General features: G+C 35.8%; 1 protein-coding gene across 1 annotated transcript in view; it reads right to left on the bottom strand.

The window, feature by feature from the left end:
* Nucleotides 1-367: 367 nt before the first annotated feature.
* STAM (signal transducing adaptor molecule) overlaps nucleotides 368-23,589 on the bottom strand; it is a 66,571-nt gene continuing 43,349 nt past the window's right edge. The window contains exons 7-14 of the mRNA XM_016217414.2: nucleotides 23,289-23,481; nucleotides 21,974-22,068; nucleotides 18,671-18,759; nucleotides 16,792-16,879; nucleotides 16,293-16,347; nucleotides 15,391-15,544; nucleotides 13,457-13,629; nucleotides 368-2,731 (exon numbers count right to left, since the gene is read on the bottom strand). Coding sequence (XP_016072900.1) covers nucleotides 2,506-2,731; nucleotides 13,457-13,629; nucleotides 15,391-15,544; nucleotides 16,293-16,347; nucleotides 16,792-16,879; nucleotides 18,671-18,759; nucleotides 21,974-22,068; nucleotides 23,289-23,481 — 1,073 coding nt within the window. The 3' untranslated portion in view covers nucleotides 368-2,505. The remainder of the gene's footprint in view (nucleotides 2,732-13,456; nucleotides 13,630-15,390; nucleotides 15,545-16,292; nucleotides 16,348-16,791; nucleotides 16,880-18,670; nucleotides 18,760-21,973; nucleotides 22,069-23,288; nucleotides 23,482-23,589) is intronic.

Raw genomic sequence — 23,589 nt, 5'->3', positions numbered from 1 at the left:
TATTTTTTAAATACTACATGTACACTAGTCTCAGAGCAAATCAGTGCTCCTAACTGCCCTTTACTATTCCTGTCCTCACCATGTCATCTAAAAGATAAAAAACCCAGTGGTTCCTTTTTATTGGAATTTTTCCATCTGATATTAAAAGCACAAACTAATGTAGTATTAGTTTTAAGTATTCATCATTAAAATCTTTGTAAGCATACTAATATAAAAGGTAAAAAAAAAGTATATGCACTGTAATAAGGGTAGTTTGTTTTTTTCATTTTACCATTCTTTGACTTTTACAGGGCAAAAAGCAAGTAAGAGAATATGTAATTGATCTTACAGGATGGAGGATATCAAAACAAAATGGGAAAATGACACATTTGCCATTGGTCAACAGAAATTTATCAAAAGGCAGAGAAAATACAATATGACAAGGGAAAGTATATTAAACTAGAATATTCAAATTGGAATCAAGATTACAATGTTTGACAATGTTGATTAAAAAACATATTAAATTTTTTTAATGTAAAGTTTGAATTCAAATTTAAAATTTCTATTTGAGGGCAACAAACTCTAAAGTCAGGAAAACACAACACTGGGGTAAAACACTTACGTTGAAGATGGTACTTTAAATTTGAAACTAATTTGGTCACTATTAAGATTCTTTGCCTGGGGGTGGGGTGGATGCGGGGTGGAGGAGATAAATGGGGGGTAAAAAGGGGACATCCGTAATATTTTCAACAATAAAGATTAAAAAAAAGAGAGGGGGTAGTGTTGTGTTAGGGAAAGCATAATGAAGAAATGCTTCTTTTGGTGATACTGTGATTAGGTCCTTGGATTCTATATTTTGTCTCTTTGAACACCCAGATAACCTTTCTGATAAGTATCCAGAGGGAACTGGGATCAAGAAACTGACTCAGACTGGGTAAAATGTATATGACATCAAATTATGTAAAAATCATTTATTTCAGTGAAAAATATAATTGTCTGATGAACTGGAGAAGAAAAAAAAAAAACAGAAAAAAAAGATTCTTTGCCAAAGATGGAATCATTTGTCAAAAAGGAAAGAAACAAGTTATCTGATTATAATAGTCTTAGAAAATACAGATTAAATTTTCATTTATGGTATGAAATCTGTTAGATCAACACATTGAATGTGATGCTCAACTCAATTTGTTCAGTTGTTTAAATAATAGTGTTAAGTAACGGTATAATACAACCAGGAAAATTATAAATGTTTAAGAAGATTAAATGTCAGTGGAAAACATATTTCATGTGGATTAAAAGAAAAGCATTCAGTGAAAAATACTCCTGAATAGGAAGCCAACATAATTCCATTAGAACTTTAAAAAGAGAGAGCAGCCCCATAATCCAGTTTGAAAGACAGAATAAACATACAAACTGTTAAGCAAAGTCAGGAATATTGATTACTTTGAAACATCTGCTTATATCCATTTTAATGAAGAATTAAAGGATACAATGTGTTAAAGACATTTAAAAGACTAGTAGTGGGATAAGACAAATGAATCAATTTTTTTTAATATCCTAAATAATTACAAGAGACTGAAAATGTAGTGTTATTCGTGGTTTCTTTCCAGTTTAAAATTTTCTATCCATTGCCTCTATCTTTGGTGTCACTGCCACCAATAAACACAGTATACAGTTTATAAACCTAATTACTATCTTCAACTAGGAAAAAGTAAATCAACATTATCTTTAAAAATAAGATATAAAGAACATGATCATACTTAATTTTGTGTCATGGTCCCACAATATTCTGAAATATCATGCCAAAATGTAAAAGTTTAAAAGGGAACATCATTTGCTATAACTGCACCAAAAATTTAGCTACTGTATGCTGGTGTGATGACAGCTAGTAGTATGCAGAGGCTACAGAAAGACATAATGTACATATGTTTAGCTCACAATCAGTCAAAAGAAAGTTCAGTTTAATGTAAAACCAAAACACTGCCTTCATGTAAATATGCTACAGCTTTGTTCTCTTGTACTTTAAAAGGATAGTGTAATTATCTTAAATTTACACAAAACATTATGAAAATGGTAGTTGTTCATGATTAAAATAAAATAGCAATGTAAATTAATTTAACAGTGTTAAATATATTCACATGATCACCACTGTGATTCCAAATGGCCACTAATGAAGTCACATAGCAATATATGTACATAACATTTACCACAACAACTTTTGTTAAGTTTGACTTTTTGCAGACCGGGTAATTTTATGAGACAAATATTCTTGTATCAATTCTTTCATATTATGAAAGGAATTAAATGTTATAAGTAGTTTCATTCCTCTGGGTGAGGGGGAGGGGAGAACCTCTGAAAAGTCAGTGCAAATTGAAGAGAGTTCTACCTTCTTGACAACATAATCTTGAATATTTGAACTTGTTGACCAAGACAGATTCCTATAAGCTGAGGATAAGCAAATCTTAAGATATCAAAGAATCTCATAACATTGTCAGTGGCATTTAGCCGATCAAAGAGGAATCCCAAATCCTATAGCAGAGCCTTCTGAGAATATGGTTGCTGTGGCTGAGGTGGCTGTTGACTGCCTCCTGGTTGAGGCAGTGCTGATGATGTTAAATTATAGTTTGGCACATGAGACATATTAGTTCCTGCATTCTGGTATATAGTGACATCAGCAGCAGGAGCAACAGGAGGCGGACTATATACTGAAGCTTGGTTGGGATATGTATTTCCTTGAACAGAACTGACCATTGAGCTGTAGAAGGAAAAAACACTCAGATCAATATTGACTCTTAGAGATAAACAGGAAAACCATTAAACACTCACTCAAATATTTATTACATACCTATAATGTATCAAAGGTTATGTGCTATTTTAGGTGCTGGGATATAGTTAAAAAAAAAAGGGAAAAAGTCCCTACTTACATTCTAGTAGGAAAAAACAAATACATTTATAATATGTCAAGTGGTAATAACTGATATGAAGAAAAATAAAGCTTAGTAGGAAGACAAATAGATTCTGAGACAAGAGATTCTGGCTTATATAGTGTAGTACGGAAAGGCATTTCAGATAAGGGAAAATTTAAGCAGAGACTTGATAAAAGAGAGAGAGGGGGAATCCTGTCAATTATATAGGAAAACAAGCTGAGGAAGCAGAGAATGGCAAGCACAGAAGGCTTTGAGAAAAGAAAATGCCAGGCATGTTCATGAACCAGAAAGGAGGCCACTATGGCTGAAGCAGAGTGAGCAAGGAGGAAAGTAGCCCAAGATAAAGTGGCAGAATTAAAGGGGAGGAGCCTTGGAGTATTAGAGCCTTAGAGCCTTATAGGCCATAGTAAGGATTCTGGATTATATCTGAGTGAAATGGAAAGACACTGGTTGATTTTGGACAGAAGAATGATACGATTAGACTTAGGTTTTAAAAGGCTCACTGTGGGCCAAGGATACAAGCAAGGATATCTGACTATAGGCTATTACAATTGTCCAGGTAAGAGTTGGCAGGTGGCTCAAGCCATGGTAGACTTGGTCAAGAGAGGAAAGGGTAAGATTTTGAAGGCATTACCATCAAAATTTGCAAGTGGACAGAGTGGTCAGGAATGCCTGAGGTTTTAGAACTGAATGGTAGAAATAACTGGTATAGTGGTGATTCACTAAAGACTACAGATGAGCCCTGGCCAGTGCCGCTCCGTGGTTAGAGCCGGCCCGAGCACCGAAGGGTTGCTGGTTCCATCCCAGGCCCTGGTAGGGGTAGGGGAGCGGGTGGGAGGCAACCAATCAATGTCTATCTGTCTCCCTCTCTCTCCCCTCGTCCCTCTCTCCTTCCTTTCTGCTCTCTCTAAAAAATCAAAAGAAAAATGTCCTCACGTGAGGATTAACAACAACAACAAAAGACTACAGCTGGCACATAAAGACTACAGTAAAGTTGGGGAAGAAGAATCAAAGTACAGTTTGGGACACATAACGTGAGATATCTAGGAGGCTCACAAGAAAAGATAATGAATAGGAGGTTAGCTAGTCAACTGTAGAGACCAGTGGGGAGTTAGGACTAGGAATATATATTTGGGAGTAATCAGCATGCACTTGGTGTTCAGAATCATGGGCAGGAATAAGATCCCCTGGGGAAGGACTAGAGAATAAAGCAGTACATATTCTGAACCCTACACTAGAAGTCAGGAAGACAGAGAAGCACTAGGCAAAGAAGACTGAGGAGTGGCAACAAGGCAAAAGGACCTAAAAGAGAATGGTCATGGTCAAGTGAAGAAAGTATTTCAAAAAGGAAGTGATCACTGGATCTGGCAATATGGAAATCACCAGTCCTTGACAAGAGCAGCTCTGGTGGACTAGGGGAGATGAAAGCCTGATAACCTTGTTTCTCTTATTTCCCTGAAAATAAAGAAGCAAATAAAAGAGACCTTCTATCTCCTCTACCACATTTACCAACTACCTGTCCCTATGCCCATTCATACGCTGTGCCTTGGCTGCTGCTAGAACTCCTCAGCTGTCAGTGCCCCCACGCAAGGTGTTCTCCACTTGTGCACTGCTCCCATTCTACAAAGAATTCCTTCAGACTTGTCTGCTCACTGTCTCTGCTTCCTCTCTCCCCATTCCCAGACTGGCATTTGAGTTTCTACCATGTGAAGACACTAGTGTAGCTATTTAAAGAGAAATACTAACAGCTTTAACATTGAGATTTCCCCCCACATTTCTATTTCTGAACTCTTCAACTGCTAGATTAGACTGTCTTTTAGTGCTACAGTCCACCAACTAATGTAGCCACTTAATTACAGTAAGCCCTCGATTTTGTGGACCTCGATTTAATGAACTCTGGATTTAACTAAATTTCTGGTCTATACGTCATATGTGAAAATTAACATCCTGATAAATTTTAAAATGCTTTTAATCAATATTTGCTTATAATTAAATTAATAGGTTATTTTTTTTGTTATTAAGTTACTGTTATTTTTAACAAATTTTATTGAACAGGCTACACATTGGAAGAAATGTAGTAATTTCACCAACATAAATAAATATTACATATCTACAACTACAGTCTACATATTTAAATCCAAGAGTCACGGCTCATAAACAATGTTCAGCAAATAATCACAACACATTACACTCAGTAATTGGTTCTGTTTGTCATGTGGCATGGAATGACCTTCTGCAGCAGTTTTAATGTGCGCCAGCTGATGCTCCAAAGTATGATAAGCCACACCCCAGCCAAGCGCATTTGTTTACACACGGTGACTGGTGAATGCTTGCATTTATTAGACCTATTCATTATAAGTTAAAAATTAATGTAATACATAAACTTTTGTGTAAAATTAAACTTCTCATAAATACTTAAATTACACAAACATGTCTACATAAATAAAAACAGGCAAACTAACTAATTTGTCAGTTTTTTAACATACGCATTCAGATAAACCTTCTTTATTATATAACGGACTTTTGGCTTTAACAGACGCCCCAAATTAGTCCATTATACTGAGGCATTACTGTAATGCTGAAAGGCAGCACTCTTATTCCAAATGTGTTGCTTTGTGAGATAAAAAGTATTACAAGAAGTCAGAGTTCATACTATTATTTACATCAATAAGGGCCACAATACAGCTACAATATAATGTTGGGACTAAGGGCTAAGCTCTGGAGCCAAAATGCCTGGAGCTAAATGGAACCTTAGTCCTCACCTCCTGCCTCAGTGTCCTCATCTGAGACATGGAATAACAGTGTATGTACTTCATAGGTTATTACAGTAAATAAGCTAATACATGTAAAGCAAATAGTACAGTGCCTGGCATTTACTAAACATCCCAATAAATGATCGCTATTACTGTAATTATTCATACTTTGTACTATATTCCTTATCTCAACTTACAGTTCCACCATTCACCCAGCTGCCCAAGGCAAAATCCAGCAATTCACCAATACTTTTCTCTCTTACATCTGCTCTTCACTATCTCCCCAGCTTGTCACCCACATGCAATCATTTGCTAATCTCCTAAACTTTTTCCATCTCTTTCATTATATCTTGCACTTAGACATTCATAATTTCTTGTCTAATATACAAAGTCTCCCAGCTTCTAACCTAGCTACTATAAATTCACCTATCCTATTGCCACTTAAAGCCCCTTGTGGGCTTCCCCAGACAAGACCCAAACTCCTTAACATGGTATCTAGGACCATTTACTATCTTTGGCAATAACTCCAAGAACATCTCTCACGTCTCCCACCATAGACTTTAATCCTTTGGTAACACACATTTTCACAACTCCCCAGTCCATGGGTACCGTGCCATTTCATGCTGCCATATATTTGCTCATGATAAAAAAATCTTTCTTACTTTTTCCTCCAGGCTAAGAATAACACAGCTTGGGCATATTTTCTTGGAAACCTTCCCTGGACCCTGAGGCTCTTAAAGCATCCTGCATGTACCTTTATTTGTAATTTATGTTATAATTACAATTTCTTTGTATGGTTGACTCTACTAACCAGTAAGGTCATTGAAGCTAACAAACTCTAAACCAGTGGTCAACTAATATGACCAGGGAGCTAGGAATACTCAGTGGAGAATGGTCGGTCTCTTCCATAAATGGTGTTGGAAGAACTCGATAACCACAGGCAGAAGAATGAAACTGAAATCCTGTCATACCATTCACAAAAAGAGGAACTTGAAATGGATTAAAGACCTGAATTAAGACCTGAAACCATGAAACCTCTAGAAGAAAACATAGGGGAAAGGCTTCTTGACAGTGGTCTCAGCAGTAATTTCCTGGATGTGACAGCAAAAGCACAAGCAACAAAAGCAAAAATCAACAACTGGGACTACATTAAACTAAAAAGATTCTGAACAGCAAAAGAAACAATCAATATTAAAACATAACCTATGGAATAGGAGAAAATATTTGCAAGTCATATATCTAATGAGGAGTTAATACCCAAAATATATAAAGAACCCACACAACTCAATAGTAAAGAAACTACCAGATTAAAAATAGGCAGAGGAAATGAATACACAGTTTTCCAAAGAAGACATACAAATGGCCAACAGGTATAGGAAAAGGTGCTCAGTATCACTAACCATCAGGGAAATGCAAATCAAAACTAACTGAGATATTACCTCACACCTGTTAGAATGGCTCTCATTAAAGACAAGAGGTAACAAGTGTTAGCAGGGATGTGGAGGAAAGGAAGCCCTTAGGCAGTGTTCGTGGAAATGGAAATTGGTGCAGCCACTTGGAAAACAGTATGGAGGTACCTCAAAAAATTAAAACTTAAACTACCACATGATCCAGCAGTCACATTTCTGAGTATATATCTCAAAGTGATGAAATCATGATTTTACAGGAGATCTACACCATGTTCACTGCAACATTATTCAAAACAGCCAAAATATGGAAACCACCTAAGCATCCATCAACAGATGAATGGGTAAAGAAGTTGTAGTATATGTGTACACACACACTCTCACACTATGGAATATTATTCAGCCATGAGAAAAAAGAAAATTCTGTCATTTGTAAGAACCTGGATAAGACTTGAGGGCATTATGCTAAGTAAAATAAGTAAAACAGAGAAAGATAAATACTGTATGACCTCACTTACATGTGGAATCTAAAAAAGACGAACAGTAGAGTGATGATTACTAGAGATTAGGGAGTGGAGAAAATACAGAGATATTAGACAAAGGGTACAAACTTCCATTTATAAGATGAACAAGTTTAGGAATCTAATGTACAGCACAGCAATTTTACCTAATAATACTGTTATATACTTGAATGCTGATGAGAATAAACCTTAAATATTCTTATCTCAAAAAGGAATTGGTGATTGGAGAAACAAGATGACGGCGTAGGTAACAGCTGCACTCGCCACCTCCCGCAACAACATCAAAATTACAACTAAAATACAGAACCACCACCACTCAGAACCTCCTGAAATCCAGCTTAACAGAAGCCCTACAACCAGGGAACTGAAGAAGAATCGAGACCGGTAGGAGGGGTGGAGACGCAGGCAGATGGGGGCTGAATCGCAGAGACGTGGCCTCGGACCCATACCTGGTGCAGCAGTTGAAACCCGGGAGGGAATCTTGGCGGTGGGGGTTTCCCGGAAGAGTGAGGGGTCCCAGCCCCACAATAGGCCTCCAGCCCAGGACTCCAGGGCTGGGAAGAGACATCCCCACAACTCCGGGCTGTGAAACCAGCGGGGACTGTCTCTGAGGGTCTTGGAGGCTGCGGGAGCCCCAGCAGCTCCTCTTAAAGGGCCCGCGCATGGACTCACTCAGACGCTCTCCTTCTGAGCCTCAGCGCCAGGCAGCAGCTTGAAAGGAACCTGGGACACTTGGGGAGGAACTAACCTGCCTGAGATCCGGGAGAGAGCTGGAGGGGCGGCTTCCTCCCAGGCAGAAGAGCTGGCAGAGGCCAGTACTCCTTTGGAGAGTCCTCCCCACACACAGCCAGCAGGCAGGCGCCATATGTGAGTCGCCAGCACCTGACTCACACCATTGGCCCCGCCTCCCGATTCCCGGAGCCCCCGCCCCTCCCCACCTGCAGGCTCATCCAGGCCATTTCCAGTGGTTTTTCTGTGCAAGTGGCCTCTCGAGCCTTATGCTTAGGACTTCCCTAAAATCTCTCAAACTAGCAGCAGCGGGCCCCATATGGCTTGATAAGTGGCTCCAGGCCTGACACTAATAGCAGCCTGCAATGGCTCATAGCTTGGCCTCTCCTGGACACCTCCAAGCCCAGCACAAGTAGCAGCCATCTATGGTTTGCTGTGTAGCTCATGCTGGGTGGCCCTGGGCAAGGCACTGGCACAGGCTGATTGTGCACCTCCTGGGAGGCCTCAGAGACAGTGCACCTGATCGTCAGACTTGACCACGCTGGATTACAACCCTACCACATCCACAAGTGACACACTCAAGGGGAGCACTTGGTGAACACCAAAGCTCCACTAAAGTAAATCCTGCTCCATAGGGGTGTCTCCAGCACAGCAGCTCTTTGGCTGTAGCTGCAGCTGGTCCTCACGGCTGATTGGTCTGGGGGTTAGATCCTCCCAGTGACGCCAACAGCAACCAAGGCTCAACTACAACAGGACAATACACACAGCCCACACAGGGGAGCACCTAGAAGGCCCAGCTCAGGTGATTGGGGAAGCTGAGCCACTGGACCCTACAGGACACCTACTACACAAAGCCACTCTACAAATTCCAGGAGATATAGCAGCTCTACCTCATACATAGAAACAAACACCTGGAAGCAGCCAAAATGTGGAGGCAAAGAAACATGTCACAAAGGAAATAACAGAAGAACTCTCTGGAAGAGGAACTAAATGAAATAGATCCAAGCAAGCTAACAGATACAGAGTTTAGAATAATGGTTATAAGGATGCTCAAGGATATTAGTAAGAGTATGGCAAAAATAACTGAGAAAATCGGTGACATAATAAAGGACCAATTTGAAATGAAGGCTACAGGAACTGAAATGAAGAATAATTTACAGGGAATCAACAGTAGAGGATGCTGAGAATCAAATCAGCAATTTGGAACATGAAGAAACAAAAAACACCCAACCAGAAAAGCAAAAGAAAAAAGAATCCAGAAATATAAAGATAGCATAAGGAGCCCCTGGGACAACTTCAAGAGGCCCAACATTTGTATTATTGGGGTGCCAGAAGGAGAGGAAAGAGAGCAAGAAATTAAAAACCTGTTTGAAAAAATAATGACAGAAAACTTCCCCTACCTGGGGAAAGAAATTGACTTACAAGTCCAGGAAGCACAGAGGGTCCCAAACAAGAGGAACCCAAAGAGGCCCACAGCAAGACACATCATAATTAAAATGCCAAAGGTCAAAGACAAAGAGAGAATCTTAAAAGCAGCAAGAGAAAAGCAGTTAGTTACCTATAAGGATGCACCCATACGACTGTCAGCTGATTCTCAACAGAAACTTTGCAGGTCAGAAGGGAGAAATATTGAAGGAATATTCAAAGTGATGAAAAACATGGAACTACAACCAAGATTAGTCTACCCAGCAAAGCTATCATTTAGAATGGAAGGTCACATAAAGAGCTTCTCAGACAAGGAAAAGCTAAAGGAGTTCATCACCACCAAACCAGCACTACAGGAAATGTTGAAGGAAGGGTCTTCTTTAACAAGAAGCTAATGAACAAAAGAATCTGATGAACTAAACAGATCCAGAGACATTGATGCATGTAACAGATGATCATATTTCAGAGGCAAGAGGGAAGGGGGGTGGAGGGTGGGAAGAGATTAACCAAAGAAGTTATATGCATATATGCATAACCCATGGACACAGACAATGACGGGGTGATGGCCTGGGGAGCGGGTGGGAGCGAGGTGAGTTGGGGGGAAAAATGGGCCACCTGTAATACTTTCAACAATAAAGATAAATTTAAAAAGAAAAAGAAAAAAGAACTGGTAACTACCTGACGGGATGAAGGTGGTAGGTAATGGCATGGTGGTAATCATTTTCCAACATATAAATGTATCAAATCAACAAGTTGTCCACCTTAATTTACAGAATGTTATATGTCAGTTGTCTCAATAAAGTTGTGCAGAGGGGAAGAAACATTTGTATGTGAAGTGTCTACCATAGCGTCTGGCAAAGACTAAGTGTTCAATAAACCTTTTTAACAGAGTAGCTTGAAATAACAGACAAGTAAGTACAAAGCTTTGGTCACCTGAATACTATCATCACCACCATCACTATAGGCGAGTTTAGGAAACTGAATCCATACTACCTTCCCTAATTATAAGATCATCCTAAGGTGACATAGTCTGGAAAAGTGATAACCCTAGAACCAAAATTATATGTAAAAGAATAAGAAATTGGCCCAGCCACTCCAAATAGAACCAGGAAGTCACAGTTCAATTTCTGATCAGGGCACATGCCCAGGTTTCAGACTCACTCCCTAGTAGGGACACGTGCAGGAGGCAGCCAATCAATGACTCTCTCATCATTGATGTTTCTATCTTTCTCTCCCTCCCCCTCCCTCTCTTTGAAATCAATATAAATATATATATATATGTAAAAAAAAAAAAAAGAGTAAGAAATTGCCTCCTAGATATGAACTAGGGCAACTAAAAAAAACCTGCCCATCAAAAATGGGGAAAAAAAATTTCCTCATTGACCTTGATCTGCAATTAGAAAGCTTGAATCAAATACAGTTGTTCACATGGAAAATACAATAATTAATAAATAATAATACAATAAGCTCTGTTTTGCATACTCACAGCTGTAAATCTACTTTTGCCCCACTCTGTGTAACTGTTCTTATATATTATGTTACACATTTATATATCTTTTTAAAAACTGCCTCAAAGTCTTTGTGAAGCCTCCATAAAGAATTTTAAAATATATTTCACTGGCCTAACATAGCACTTCAAATTCTCATCTTAAACATTAATTTATCAAATATTTACTGAGCTTCTCCCAAGTCTAAAACTGTGCTACACAATAGATATAAAGGTAAAAGAAACTTGATTCCAGCTCTCAAGATATAATAGCTTAGTAGGGATACAGGCAAGCCTAAAGGTGATTACAAGACAGTACAGTACACAGTGGCTGGGGTCCTGTGACAGCAAGAGAACAGGAATACTGTTGGAGTGGTGGGAAGGTGTTCTAGTAAAGACGAAGCCAAGAAGAAATAAATTGGAATTAGTGAGACAACGAGGCCTAAAGATGTCAAGGAAATGCTCTACACAAGGCATCTGTTGAAGTACACGTTTCTTGAGAGGTGACATTAATAGCTACAGTGTATCAGTAGAGTCAGGCCCTGGAATACAATGCAGGCTCTGCACCAGATATTTCACATCTGGACTATGGAAGCAGACAGAACAACCCACAGAGAACAGCAACAAGGTGTTACAGCTCTATAGCACGGCATGCTTAAACACCTACCAAATGATCCTCTCATTTATAAGGAAATTTCTAAAGGTCCTGAACTAAGAAAGGGTCTCAGGGAACAAGAAACAAGGTAGCTAGAGCAGCATGTAACACAGTAATAGAGGACTAGCTGGGAAAAAGGCAACATTTCTGTAGGACACTAAAACATCTAAGAGGTTCCTACATAACTCATGCACACTGGCTGATTTCTCAACAATACCTACCTCTACTCACTTTGTATCTGGTTTCTAAGGCAGCATGCTATTCTTCTAATAGCTGCTCCCTACCTGTTTGCTTCTTCTCCATGAAAGGGTATTATTTATTTTCAACCAATTTCAACTAAAAAAAAAAAGTCCTGGGAAAAAAAGAGCTACACACCTAACTTTTTTTCTGAGCTACTTTCCTCACTACCCTCCTTCTTAAGGTCACTTCATGATACTAGAAGTGACCAGAAAATAATGTCTGCAAATCCCTAAGCATCCCCAAAGTGTGACTCTTTTGAGGATGAGTAATACAACAGTAAGGGCAGCATAGAAGCATTCATGAACAACCGCAATGCTGAAGAAAAGGTTTCTAGAAGTTGTGCCTGTGCCACCAAGAAACTTCTATTGTGAGTCAGAACAACATGACTTCTAGAAATTATACACTGATGACCTCTAAAGCCTATCTTTTGTTTCGAGGGAAAGACTTCAACTTAGATTCACACTGAAGCAGAAAAGGCATTTATGTAATTATAAATTACATAATATATAATCATTTAACTATGTGATAGAGGGCATTATAAGTAAATGACCAAAACAATGAGCCTGTCATTTTATATTCAACTACTTGCCCCATGAACCACAGGGGCAAATAGTTTCTTGCACCATCTCTTTTCAAATGACTTATCTTGCTATGATATACACTAAACTCCAACACAGGGCAAAAAGAAGGAAATATGTGTCTTTTAGAGCCATACATTCTGAAACAATAATGATAAAAACATTTACATTTTCTATGAAATTAGTGGAAAACGATACATAGTTGATATCTAAGTCTCATTAAAGTCCTTAGCAAATACCATATAGAGTCAAATAAAAACAAAAACAAATTATGACAGAGTTAAAAACAGAATACAGCAGTTCAGTGAGTCAGTAAGACAGAGGACTGGCTTGCTGGCTAGTGCTGCAATAGTGCAGGGGTTCCTGTAGAACCCACTCATCACCACACAGAGCTAAATCTGACATCAGTGATGACATCTATTCTGGAGCTTTCCTATCTGGTCCTTATGGTTACAGATGATCAAAGGCACTTAAGAATTTTGCCCTGGCCAGTGTGGTTCAGTCGGCTGGAGTATCGTCCCATACACTGAAAGGTTAGCAGGTTTGATTCCTGATCAGGGCACATACCCAGGTTGCAGGTTTATGCACCGGGGTACATACGGGAGGCAACTGATCGATGTTTCTCTCTCACATCTCTCTTTTTCTCTCTCTGTCTCTCTCTAAAATAACATTAAAAATTTTTTTAAAGATATTAAAAAAAAAAAAAAAAAAAAGAATTTTAACAGCACTAACTCCCAGGAATAGTCAATAATCAAATTACTTTGGGTAAGAAGCCTGAGTCTGCTGACTAGGAAGGGCTGGATTTGCAGAAGGTGGAACTGTTCCTTGGCTGAGAGAAGACAGTTGCTCTGGAGGAAGACTGTAGCTCTGGAGATGGTTCATCTGGGCGTTCCCTGCAACCAGGTAAGCACCACTCTGAGGCCCTGGATACACCTACAAGAGTTCATAATAACATATTAGATTTTTAAGATTTTAATAAGCACACCACACTCTTTGTAGAGACATTCAGTTAACAAAAAGAACAATTACATCGCTGAAACCTTCTTTCATAGTAACTTCTGTTAACAGGCATTAAAAAATATATTTTTCAGTGAAGCTGGCTTCTGACGATTTTTATTCTTAGGTAAACATTGGCTAAATTCATGTTTATCCTTATCCAGAAATAGTAAAGGAACTCATCTTGAAACTTTATACTAATATAATCTCTTTTTCCAGGTTAATATTTTAAGTACTTCCCTAAAAGGAATCCCAAAGAATGTTTAAGAAATGTCTTTGAATTCATTGTTTATATCAATAGACTGCATTTAGTTATAAATACAATTTACATTTCCTAAACTACAGTTTATTGAACACAAAGCAAACTAACTTTCTAAAGCAGGGATCAGTCAGCAAACATTTTTGTCAAGTTCCTGATAGTAAATATTTTAGGCTTTGTGGGCCGTATGGTCTCTGTCACAACTACTGACCTAGACGCATTTAGAAAGCATCCAGAAACAATTCATAAGGGAAAGAGAGTGGCTGTGTTCCAAAAAAAGTTTAAACAGACAGGAGGCAGGATTTGGCCCTTGGGCCATTGTTTGCCTACTCCTGCATCTAAAACCTATATTTGTCTGAACCTAAAGAGATTGAAGTCTTAAATTCCCAAAGTTTTAAATACAAATAATATTCTAGTTTTCTGTAGTATTCATTAGATCCTTCCATTTCACATGTTTGATAATAGAACACCACTATCTATGTAGTAAGGCTTTTTAATCAATTGTGAAGACAGCAACACAATCATCAGGAGACAAGACAACAATAATTTTAGCACTTCTGTTAAGCCCTAAGAGACGCACCATGCATCAGAATCCAAAAGGTCTTCATTGCTTCATTGTAAACACAGCTATTCTGGTCCTCATAAATGCATTTTTTTGTACTTTGCAAACTGAACATGAAGGGCTTTTTTTTTTTTTTTTTTTGCTCAAATTGATATCAACACCTGTGAGTAGGTGTCATCTAGCCACGTTACTCAAGCATGGCTGCACATCCAAGGTTCTGGCCCCTTATTTCAGAGAAAATGGTCAAGCCAAAAAAAAAAATTAATCTACACAATGTTTGTGCCACTCTACATGGAGAAAATGGGAGTGCCTGGATAATTACTTCCTATACCCTAAAGTTACTGAGTTCATGGGAAAGGAGCGCTTCAAATAGTTGCTTGAGGTGAAAAGAGAGAAAGGGCTCTCTATTGCATTACAAGTATTACGTAAAGAAGTGGGGGGTGGGGATCCAGATTAAAGCAGCTCACTATAAAACTGGTAACAGTAGATATTTAGAAGAATTTAGTAATAATTAGAATTTTACTGAGACAAAAACTACAGTTCTTGACCAGATAAGTACACATAAAGCTTTAAATATATACAGATGATTGGGCCTCCCTCCTGAAGATTCTGATTCAACAGATTTGTATTTTTTCAAAAAGCTTGATGGGAGATTCTGATGCATACTCGTACAAAAAAATAATTTTGTTTAAAAAAAAAAGAATAACTGGTATAACTGTATACTATATATCATATTTGTCAAGTAAAAAATTATTTTAAAATCTATTTTTACATTACTTTTAGAAAGTTTCAAATTTTACAAAAACACAGCTATTCCAAATAATCTCAAACATATTTGAGAATTTAAAATAATATACTTAAGTTTTTAAAAACTTGCCTGAGAAGCAGAAACACCAGATGACTGCATATAATACTGCTGATTCTGTAATTTTGCATACATGGAATACATTGGGTCTTCATTCATTAACTTGGTATACAGTGAAAGTGCCTCCATCACTTTAACATTAAGTTCTGAGAGTTCTGAATGTTTTCTGAAATATTATAGAATAGTTGAAACATAATTGCTATTTAAGTAATACAATGTTGTAAATAATAAGGCACATCAAAATAGCAAAAAGTGGTATAAGTAGACATTATTAAAAATTTAACCTTGTGAAAGAAAATATCTTGTGTGTTAGCTCCAAGGTAATCAAAACCAAGATTTAGGTACTGTGCTGGGAAAGCTTATTGTACTTGACTTTACTTTGAAATACCTAGGTTTCCCCAGATAATTGCTAATGAGTCACTTGGGTTTTGGTAACTCCATTCATTGCAAACATGATTATAATAGTTAACCCTTATTTTTAAAAAAGACTAACATAGGTAAGGTAAAATAAATCCTCACCTTGAAGAAAAAAAAAATAGAGGAGAGCTGGTCTAGAAAACAAGTAAATGAGAACTGGTTCCTTTGGCATATAAAAATAAAAAACATTAAAAAATAAAAAATTCAAATGAAACAGAATAGAAAAATTAAAAAAATAAAATAGAAGAATATAAATAAACAAAAGTATTAGTAAAATAATAAAATAATAAAATAAAATAATATAAAATAAAATAAAATAATAAAATAAAATAAAAAAATTAAATTAAATTAAATTAAAATAAAATAAAATAAAATAAAATAAAATAAAATAAATAAAATAATAAAATAAATAAAATGGCAGCTCTATCCGAGTCGAAGTTTACAGAGAACTTCAGGGAAGAAGGTACACAATATAGAGATGGAACATGCTCTTTTACCTATCAATATCTTCCAGCTTTTCATCAATGAGAGGTCCCATCTGGTGACACATTGCTAAGATGACAAGATTTGAAGAAATATAAGAAAACACAGCAAAAGACAGCAAATCTCTGACGGATATTCATATAAGAAACACAAGATGTAATCTGGGGTAATAAAGGTGATATTGATAAACCTTAGCCCAGAGAACCCAAGAATGATTTTCTTGATCTCAAAAATATTAAACTAACAGTATTTATTTTACAACATTCTAAAATGTTGAATAGAATATTTGGTTAAATAAAATATTTAATTTGGATAGAGAAATACAGGAATGTGCATTCTACCAAAGGTTTAAATGGAATATAAATGTGAGACTGGGTCATAGAAAAGTGAGAAATGTGAACATTTTTCATATCATTCTCAATTTTATTTAAATATAAACCATCCTGTAACAGAACAGTAGATATAACCACTAACTACCCTTTATTTGCAAGGTAAATGAAACACAAGGTTTACCTTCAAGATGAAGTAACTCTGGAAGATCTGGCTGATCATCACTGGGATCTGTACTTTGCAACATCTGTAGCAATTGGTCCATTTTATCCTACAGGAATTAAATAGTTGATATAAAAAGCAACAAACCGTAATGCAACACTATGTTCTCACTTTGTAAATTAGATAATGGATAGAGAACTTTTGTAATTCACAGATATGGAGACTCCAATTTTGTTTTTATGTGTTTAGTATCTGTGTACTCTCTTTAAGTACCATATGAAGTCAGAGCCTTGAAAGCTCTACCTACTTATTTTTGAAAGTGCTCACAGAGATTTTCTTAAATGAGAAGAAATAGAGTCATATTTAAACTTATAATGTGTGAGTTCTTCAATCTCATGTCATGGTAGTGAATTTCACTGTTTTGAAGCAGCTGTAGCCTCAACATGCTGACAGGTGTAACCTCTCTCTTAAGATGGCATTACTTATGACTAACAACTCAGTTATTACTTCTCTGCCAGGATGAGTACAACAGCTGTTTTAGAAAGGCATAGCTCAGCTATATTACAGCTGTTCTCTTTCTAAGTAGGGCCATAAGGACTTAGTCTACATTTTCGTTCCACCAATGTTTCACTTTGTGGTCTCTCTATTCTCCCATGTGGGAAAGGCTGGAAGGCTTGACTTCAAGGTAATGACTTAGATCTATTTCAGAATCTTTTATATTAATCATCAATGGGACTAATGAAACCATCATTAAATAAGTACCACTATACATTATATAAGTACATGTGTATTTATATGTAGGTTTTAAAATCAAAATATAGATCTTACATACTACTGTAATAATTACAAACTTTTCTCCATTCATGGTTTTTACATCGTTATGATATTAAACATAGGTACATTAGGTAAATAATGTAAAGACTACAAATTCAAACCAAAGTAGTTATTTAAACTGAAGCAGAAAATCTGCATTATATATAAAACAGATTGAGAGATGTATTAATTACTAGAGAGTGAAAGTGACACAGCATATAAGAAACTTCTGAAGTCAAAATCATTTTATATTTTGAAATGGGTACTATTTTTCAATGTAAAAGGTTCATAATTTTCATGTTAAGCACCCTAAAAAATAAGGCACATGCCAGAAAAGTTTGCCTACAACAAAAAGTTGGGGGGAGGGTCGTGGTAAAATGAGAGAGCAACTAACATGTGGATATTTTTTGTTGTATTACAGAATACTACATACACCCAATTTGAAATCACCTATCAGAGAAAGGTTTCTAGATAGACCCCTAAACTGAGTCTACATGCATTTTCTTATGTAATGCAATCAGCTAATTAACTTTCCCTGATCCAGTTGTTTCCTTAGCTCCTAGCACAGTCTTCTACAATCTACTTCTGTAAAAAAGCACCCTTCAAACTTTCTGCTTCTGGCTCCCCTTAAAGAAGGCTAAAAACCTGTAAATCCCTTCACATATTTTGAAGATGACTTCTCATTTTTCATTATAAGTTTAAAATGTTACCAAGAATATAATTTCCAGAGCATTAAGTACAGACATTTTAAAATAAAATTATACATTATTTGAAATATATCCCCAAAAAATCTCACAATAGTTTGTAATAGCAAAACACACCACACAAAAAAACCCCATTGAAAACAACCTTACTGTCCAACAGAAAAAAAATCATGATATATCCGTTCTATAAAATATTAAGCAGAAATTTAAAATAATGAGGTAGAACTATATGTGCTGACATGGTTAAGAATAGGACTATATTGTTTATATTTTTATAATAACAAAATACATGCATTAATTAATCTTTTTGTTTTACAGACGACAAGAAAAATATTTCAACATCAATACCAGTATGAATCGCTCTCATGGAGGAAATCACTTACTTCATCAATAAAGGCTTGTTCCGGCTCTGGCTCTATTGTTTCTACCTGAACATCATCACTAAATTGTACCGTCTTCTTCTCCGTTTTTACTGTAAAACATGCAATATTTATCTTTTCCTTATAATAAATTTAAAAGTCTATATGAGAACACTTTAAGTTTCAAGAAAGAATCTGAGGGTTTTTTAATATTTCCCTTAAGCTGAGAGACTCAATTTAAAGAAAAATTAGGTTGCAGATTTAGGCAATAATGATAGAACATTACTTCATCTCAAGATTTCTTAATTGTCTCTTCTAAAGATTTTACATTTTCCATAAAAGACACTTTCTAAAAAGAAGAGGTACATTTCTGAAACAAAGATTAATCATCTACTACACAAGAGAGTTTAGTAAATTGGTGAAAGAAAAGCAAAGTTTTACAATGGCAAAAATAAATACACTTTTTAAATTATCCGTCTTTTCAAAGAAAAATCTTGTTTGCTAGGCCATGTTATTTCAAGGTAATGAATTGGAAAGTTAGCTGTATGTTCTCCAGCATGCCACTAAGACTTCTTACTAAGAGAAAAACATCCAGGCCAATAGAGACTTTATAAATGGCCTTGGTAGGGATCTGATTTTTCACTATATCAGCCTATCTTTTTTAGTTGTATTATTCTTTGCAATGAAAAAATGATTATTAAGGGATCCACAAACCATTGGCAGAAATACATATTTCTCTTGCTCAACAAAGCAAAAGTTAAAAATCTAGTCAATATAACATTAACTGGTACATACAAGGATATGATTAACATAGCAATTAGCCTCCAAAAGAATACCGAGGCATATACAGCTTAAAAGAAATGACCTTCCTCTCTGAATTTTTCATCCATGTATCCACAATGTCAATCAGTATTCATAAAGATATTAAGAATCAAGAGGAAAGGGAGGTGGGGGGCAAGGGGTAGAATTAGGAAGGGAAATAATATCTATTAAATTATTAAATGTGCTTAATGGAATACATATTACATTTCCTCCAATGAATCTATAATACAATCCTATGAGACAGGCTTCATTTTAAAATGAGGTTAACGGTGGCTTAGAACGAGTATAAATTCTTGCACAGATGAAAGCTAATAAATGGCAAAGCCTGGATTTGAATGCCAATCTATCTGGCTCTACAAGCCAAAACTACTGGAATCTGGCCTGTGATTTTACTCTGAGAACAGAGTATTCTGTGTTGTGTGATTACATATAAATAGTTTAATTCATCCCATTCAAGTCACCATAAAGTAAACTTCTACATACGAAAAAAATTTCAGCGGATTTCATTTTCCCATGGGGGAAAAAGAGACATCTGCTATACATATTTTTGCTTTTTATATCTTGAGCTATTAACAAGTAAAAAGCTGGGAGAACACTGTATTGTCTTCTATCCATGATAGACTTTACATTCTGACTGCTGACCATGCACAAATTTGCAGAGCTCTTTCTCATAGGAACTAATACTACTATATTACACATGTATATGTGTATAGTATGTGTGTGAATATACATATAAAATATATTTACATATGTAAAAGATAAAGTGCTTTCACAATATCTAACTGCGCCTCCAAAATAAAAGCAAACTAAGGAGGTCAGGTATTTCTACTTGACACATTAAGTGGGTTTCTGTTTCCTCATCAAGAATGATGCTGTGAGGATCATGCTAGCACTCATTTTCCAAACTCAAGAGCTGTAACTATTACAGCTCCTGTTTTTGTTTTGGGTGGTCCAGAGTGAAACATATGAGATGAGCTGAAATGCTCATTTTAAAAAGGCAATGCTATATAATGGGGAAAAAAGATGAGATGGGTATAGAAATCCAATGCTATTCTACCCTTTCGAACAGCTCATTTAGGACAAGAAAATACAAACCCCCAAAAACAAACAAAAAAACCCCACCACTATCAACCCAGGTTAAAAGTGAGCACAGTATGCACTGCCATTTAAAAAAGGTTCTACAACATGCTTTTTTTAATTCTAACAAAAAAGAATTCCATTAAAGGAATAGGTCTCAGGAATCTGTCTCTATAAAAATGACAAAAAACAACTCTGCAATAACTATAAAAGGGCATCATTTTATCAGAGTTGCAATGTCTGGTTTGTTGTGAAAGCCTTATGTTTATGCTTTTAAAGAAAAGTATCTATTGTTAACAAATATTTCTCTCTATAGACACTTACGTATTATTTATTGTATAAATATTTATATATATATAGTTTGTATTCTGGATAAGACCCAGCACTTGGTGCTGTTGAAAATAAAAAGATGACTAAGACAAAAAGATCTATTCTTAGAATTCTTGTAAACTTAAAAAGATCTAAGCATCCTGCAGTTTATAACTCTGATTCCTTCTACCTGTCATTACAAAAACAGATGACTTGAGATATTCTGCCAGATAACTGTAGCTTACCAACTTATATACAAAAACTCTTTTAAAATTCTAAAAATTTCAGACACTAAGAGAAATTTTTCTAGACTAGAATATATTTCTGTTTCCTTAAACAGAGGGGAGTTACGGCTTAATCTTGATGACTCAAACTCATCATTATGAAGATTCATTAAAGTACAGTATTATGAAAAAATATAGTCAACTGTCTACCAAAATTTTAATAGGCTACCTACCGCCAGTTACATCTCGCGCGACTATTATGCCTGTCAGTAATATCACTTCCTCCTTGGCGCCACTTTCTAGTTTATTTCTCCTAGTCACCAAAGATTTGGAAATAAAACAACGAAAAAACTATTTGTATGATTAGTTATAGGTGCTTCTGAATACCTGACCCAAGGGTTTAGAAAAGCCATTATGGTTGCTTAGAGGCCACAGCTTCCAAGTTTGAGACTATAACACTAGAGAAATGGTCTCAACTTTTGAATAGGAAGACTTCTCTATGAGGTTACACTGTATTTGTCACACTTTTATCAACTGATGACAATGAAAATAGATAATGCATAAATTCCATTAACACTTTTTAGTGTGCATTTTTACAATAGCACATATATACATATATCTGTGTGTGGGTGTAGATAGATATATATAGATAAGATACAGATTTTTTTTTTTTTAAAGAAAAAGTCCATAGTCTCTCTAAAGATAATCTTGATAGACAAATGATTGCAATTCTTAGACGATTTCTGGTAAATAACCTACTGCTCGGGAAGTTGCATTTCTAATAAACATCTTGAAGGCACTAACATTTGAAAGTCCCTGCTCCAAAAAGTTGAATTTATTCAACTTTCATTAAGAAGATTATCTATCATCCATTGACAGACGGAAAAATACTTACTCATTTCTGGTTCAGCAGTGAGATCTGCAGTTACAAAATTAGAGGGAAATAACCCCATGCCTTGATTGGTTTCACCTTTCCACCAGTTGGGATCACTATAAAGAACAAAAAAAGAATACTGATTATAATAAAGATTTTTATTTCTATGAATCTTTCCCTTTTATAGTGTTTAACTTGCATTATTACCAGATTTGAATCCCACAACAATCCAGTGAAGAATAAAATGAATGTATCATTATTACAAATAAGAGATGAGGACTCAGAGAAAATAAGAAGTTATTAAACACACAGTTCTTTATTTTTTGGAAGGCTGGTGAATGCTTTAAGGAACTAATAAAAAGTTCTAAACTCTCTCCCAAAAAAAGAGGCCCCCACACTTAAGAATTGTTCATTTCAGGCAGTTTGTGGGCTCCAATGTAAGAATCCTTTGTAATGATATATAGTAGGCTCTTAATCAAGATGTCTATTCTTGTGCTCTATGTAGTACATATCAGCAACTTTTTCCCCACAAGAAAACACATATCACAGATGACACTGTTTATAGCACAAAACATTTACAAGGAACACACTTTAAGGTGTATACTCATGTTCTTCACTGTATCCCAGTGTCAAAAAGAAAAACTAGCAAGCTCTCAATAAGTATTTTTGAATGAATGATCAAGGTTTTGTGCAATTTCCAGTAAAACAGCTCAAACATAACTTCATTTTCTCCTACTCAAGAAATCATACTATACTGTGATATTATAGAAATAACCTTAAATCTATTTGAATTGATTTTAAAAAACCATTTATTTGCCAAGTTTAGTACTTCATTATCAGTAACAATTTTCATGTAAACATATAGCTGTAGTAAGAGACAGATGCACTGAATCATCTCCCCTATGATAATGTAAATGCAAATAATTCCTTGTAAAGTGAATTTGTTCCAAACAAATACACTAAATAATAAATAAATTCACTATATTCTGTATTTCTTACAAATTTCATAAATACATATACATGCATATTTGGCATATTTTCTAAAATCTTAACTTTTTTACTAATTTAATAATCTATATTATTAGATGGAACCAAAAATGAATAGATGAAACTAGGCCTCCAAAAAAAAATGTTTAAGTATTTAAACAGATTTTTAAAAATTAAACTACAAAATAAGAATCTAGCCAGTATAACATAAGTAAAGCAACCAACTGTCATACAAAGAAAATAGCTGGATCAGTATTTTTTTCTGTTGCATTTGGTGACAGCATCCAATAGGAATAATATGAAACACAAAAGTAATATGTTATATATTTTCACACGAATGTTCCTTCACCTGTCATCAAGAACGGTAATAATTTCCCCAGCTTTAAAAGTAAGCTCATTATCTTCAGCAGCTTCAAAGTCATATATAGCACGAACTTTTCGGCCTTCATGTTGGTGGTTAGTTAAGAGACTGGATGTGCTTGGATACAAAGTGGAAAGAGTGGTGGACTGCTGCCTTTGTTCCTTCAGGGACAATTCAATGGCTAGAAAATAATGGGTTTAAAATGACCCAAAATGTTAATATATCCAATAATCCAGAGAAGTACAAAAAGATATCTGAAGGTAAAAAATATTCTTCTCTCAGTAGTATA

The sequence above is a fragment of the Miniopterus natalensis genome, chromosome 1 (genome assembly GCF_054644295.1).
Source record: "Miniopterus natalensis isolate mMinNat1 chromosome 1, mMinNat1.hap1, whole genome shotgun sequence".
Taxonomy (NCBI): Eukaryota; Metazoa; Chordata; class Mammalia; order Chiroptera; family Miniopteridae; genus Miniopterus; species Miniopterus natalensis.
This window is presented reverse-complemented; position numbering and strand designations above follow the sequence as displayed.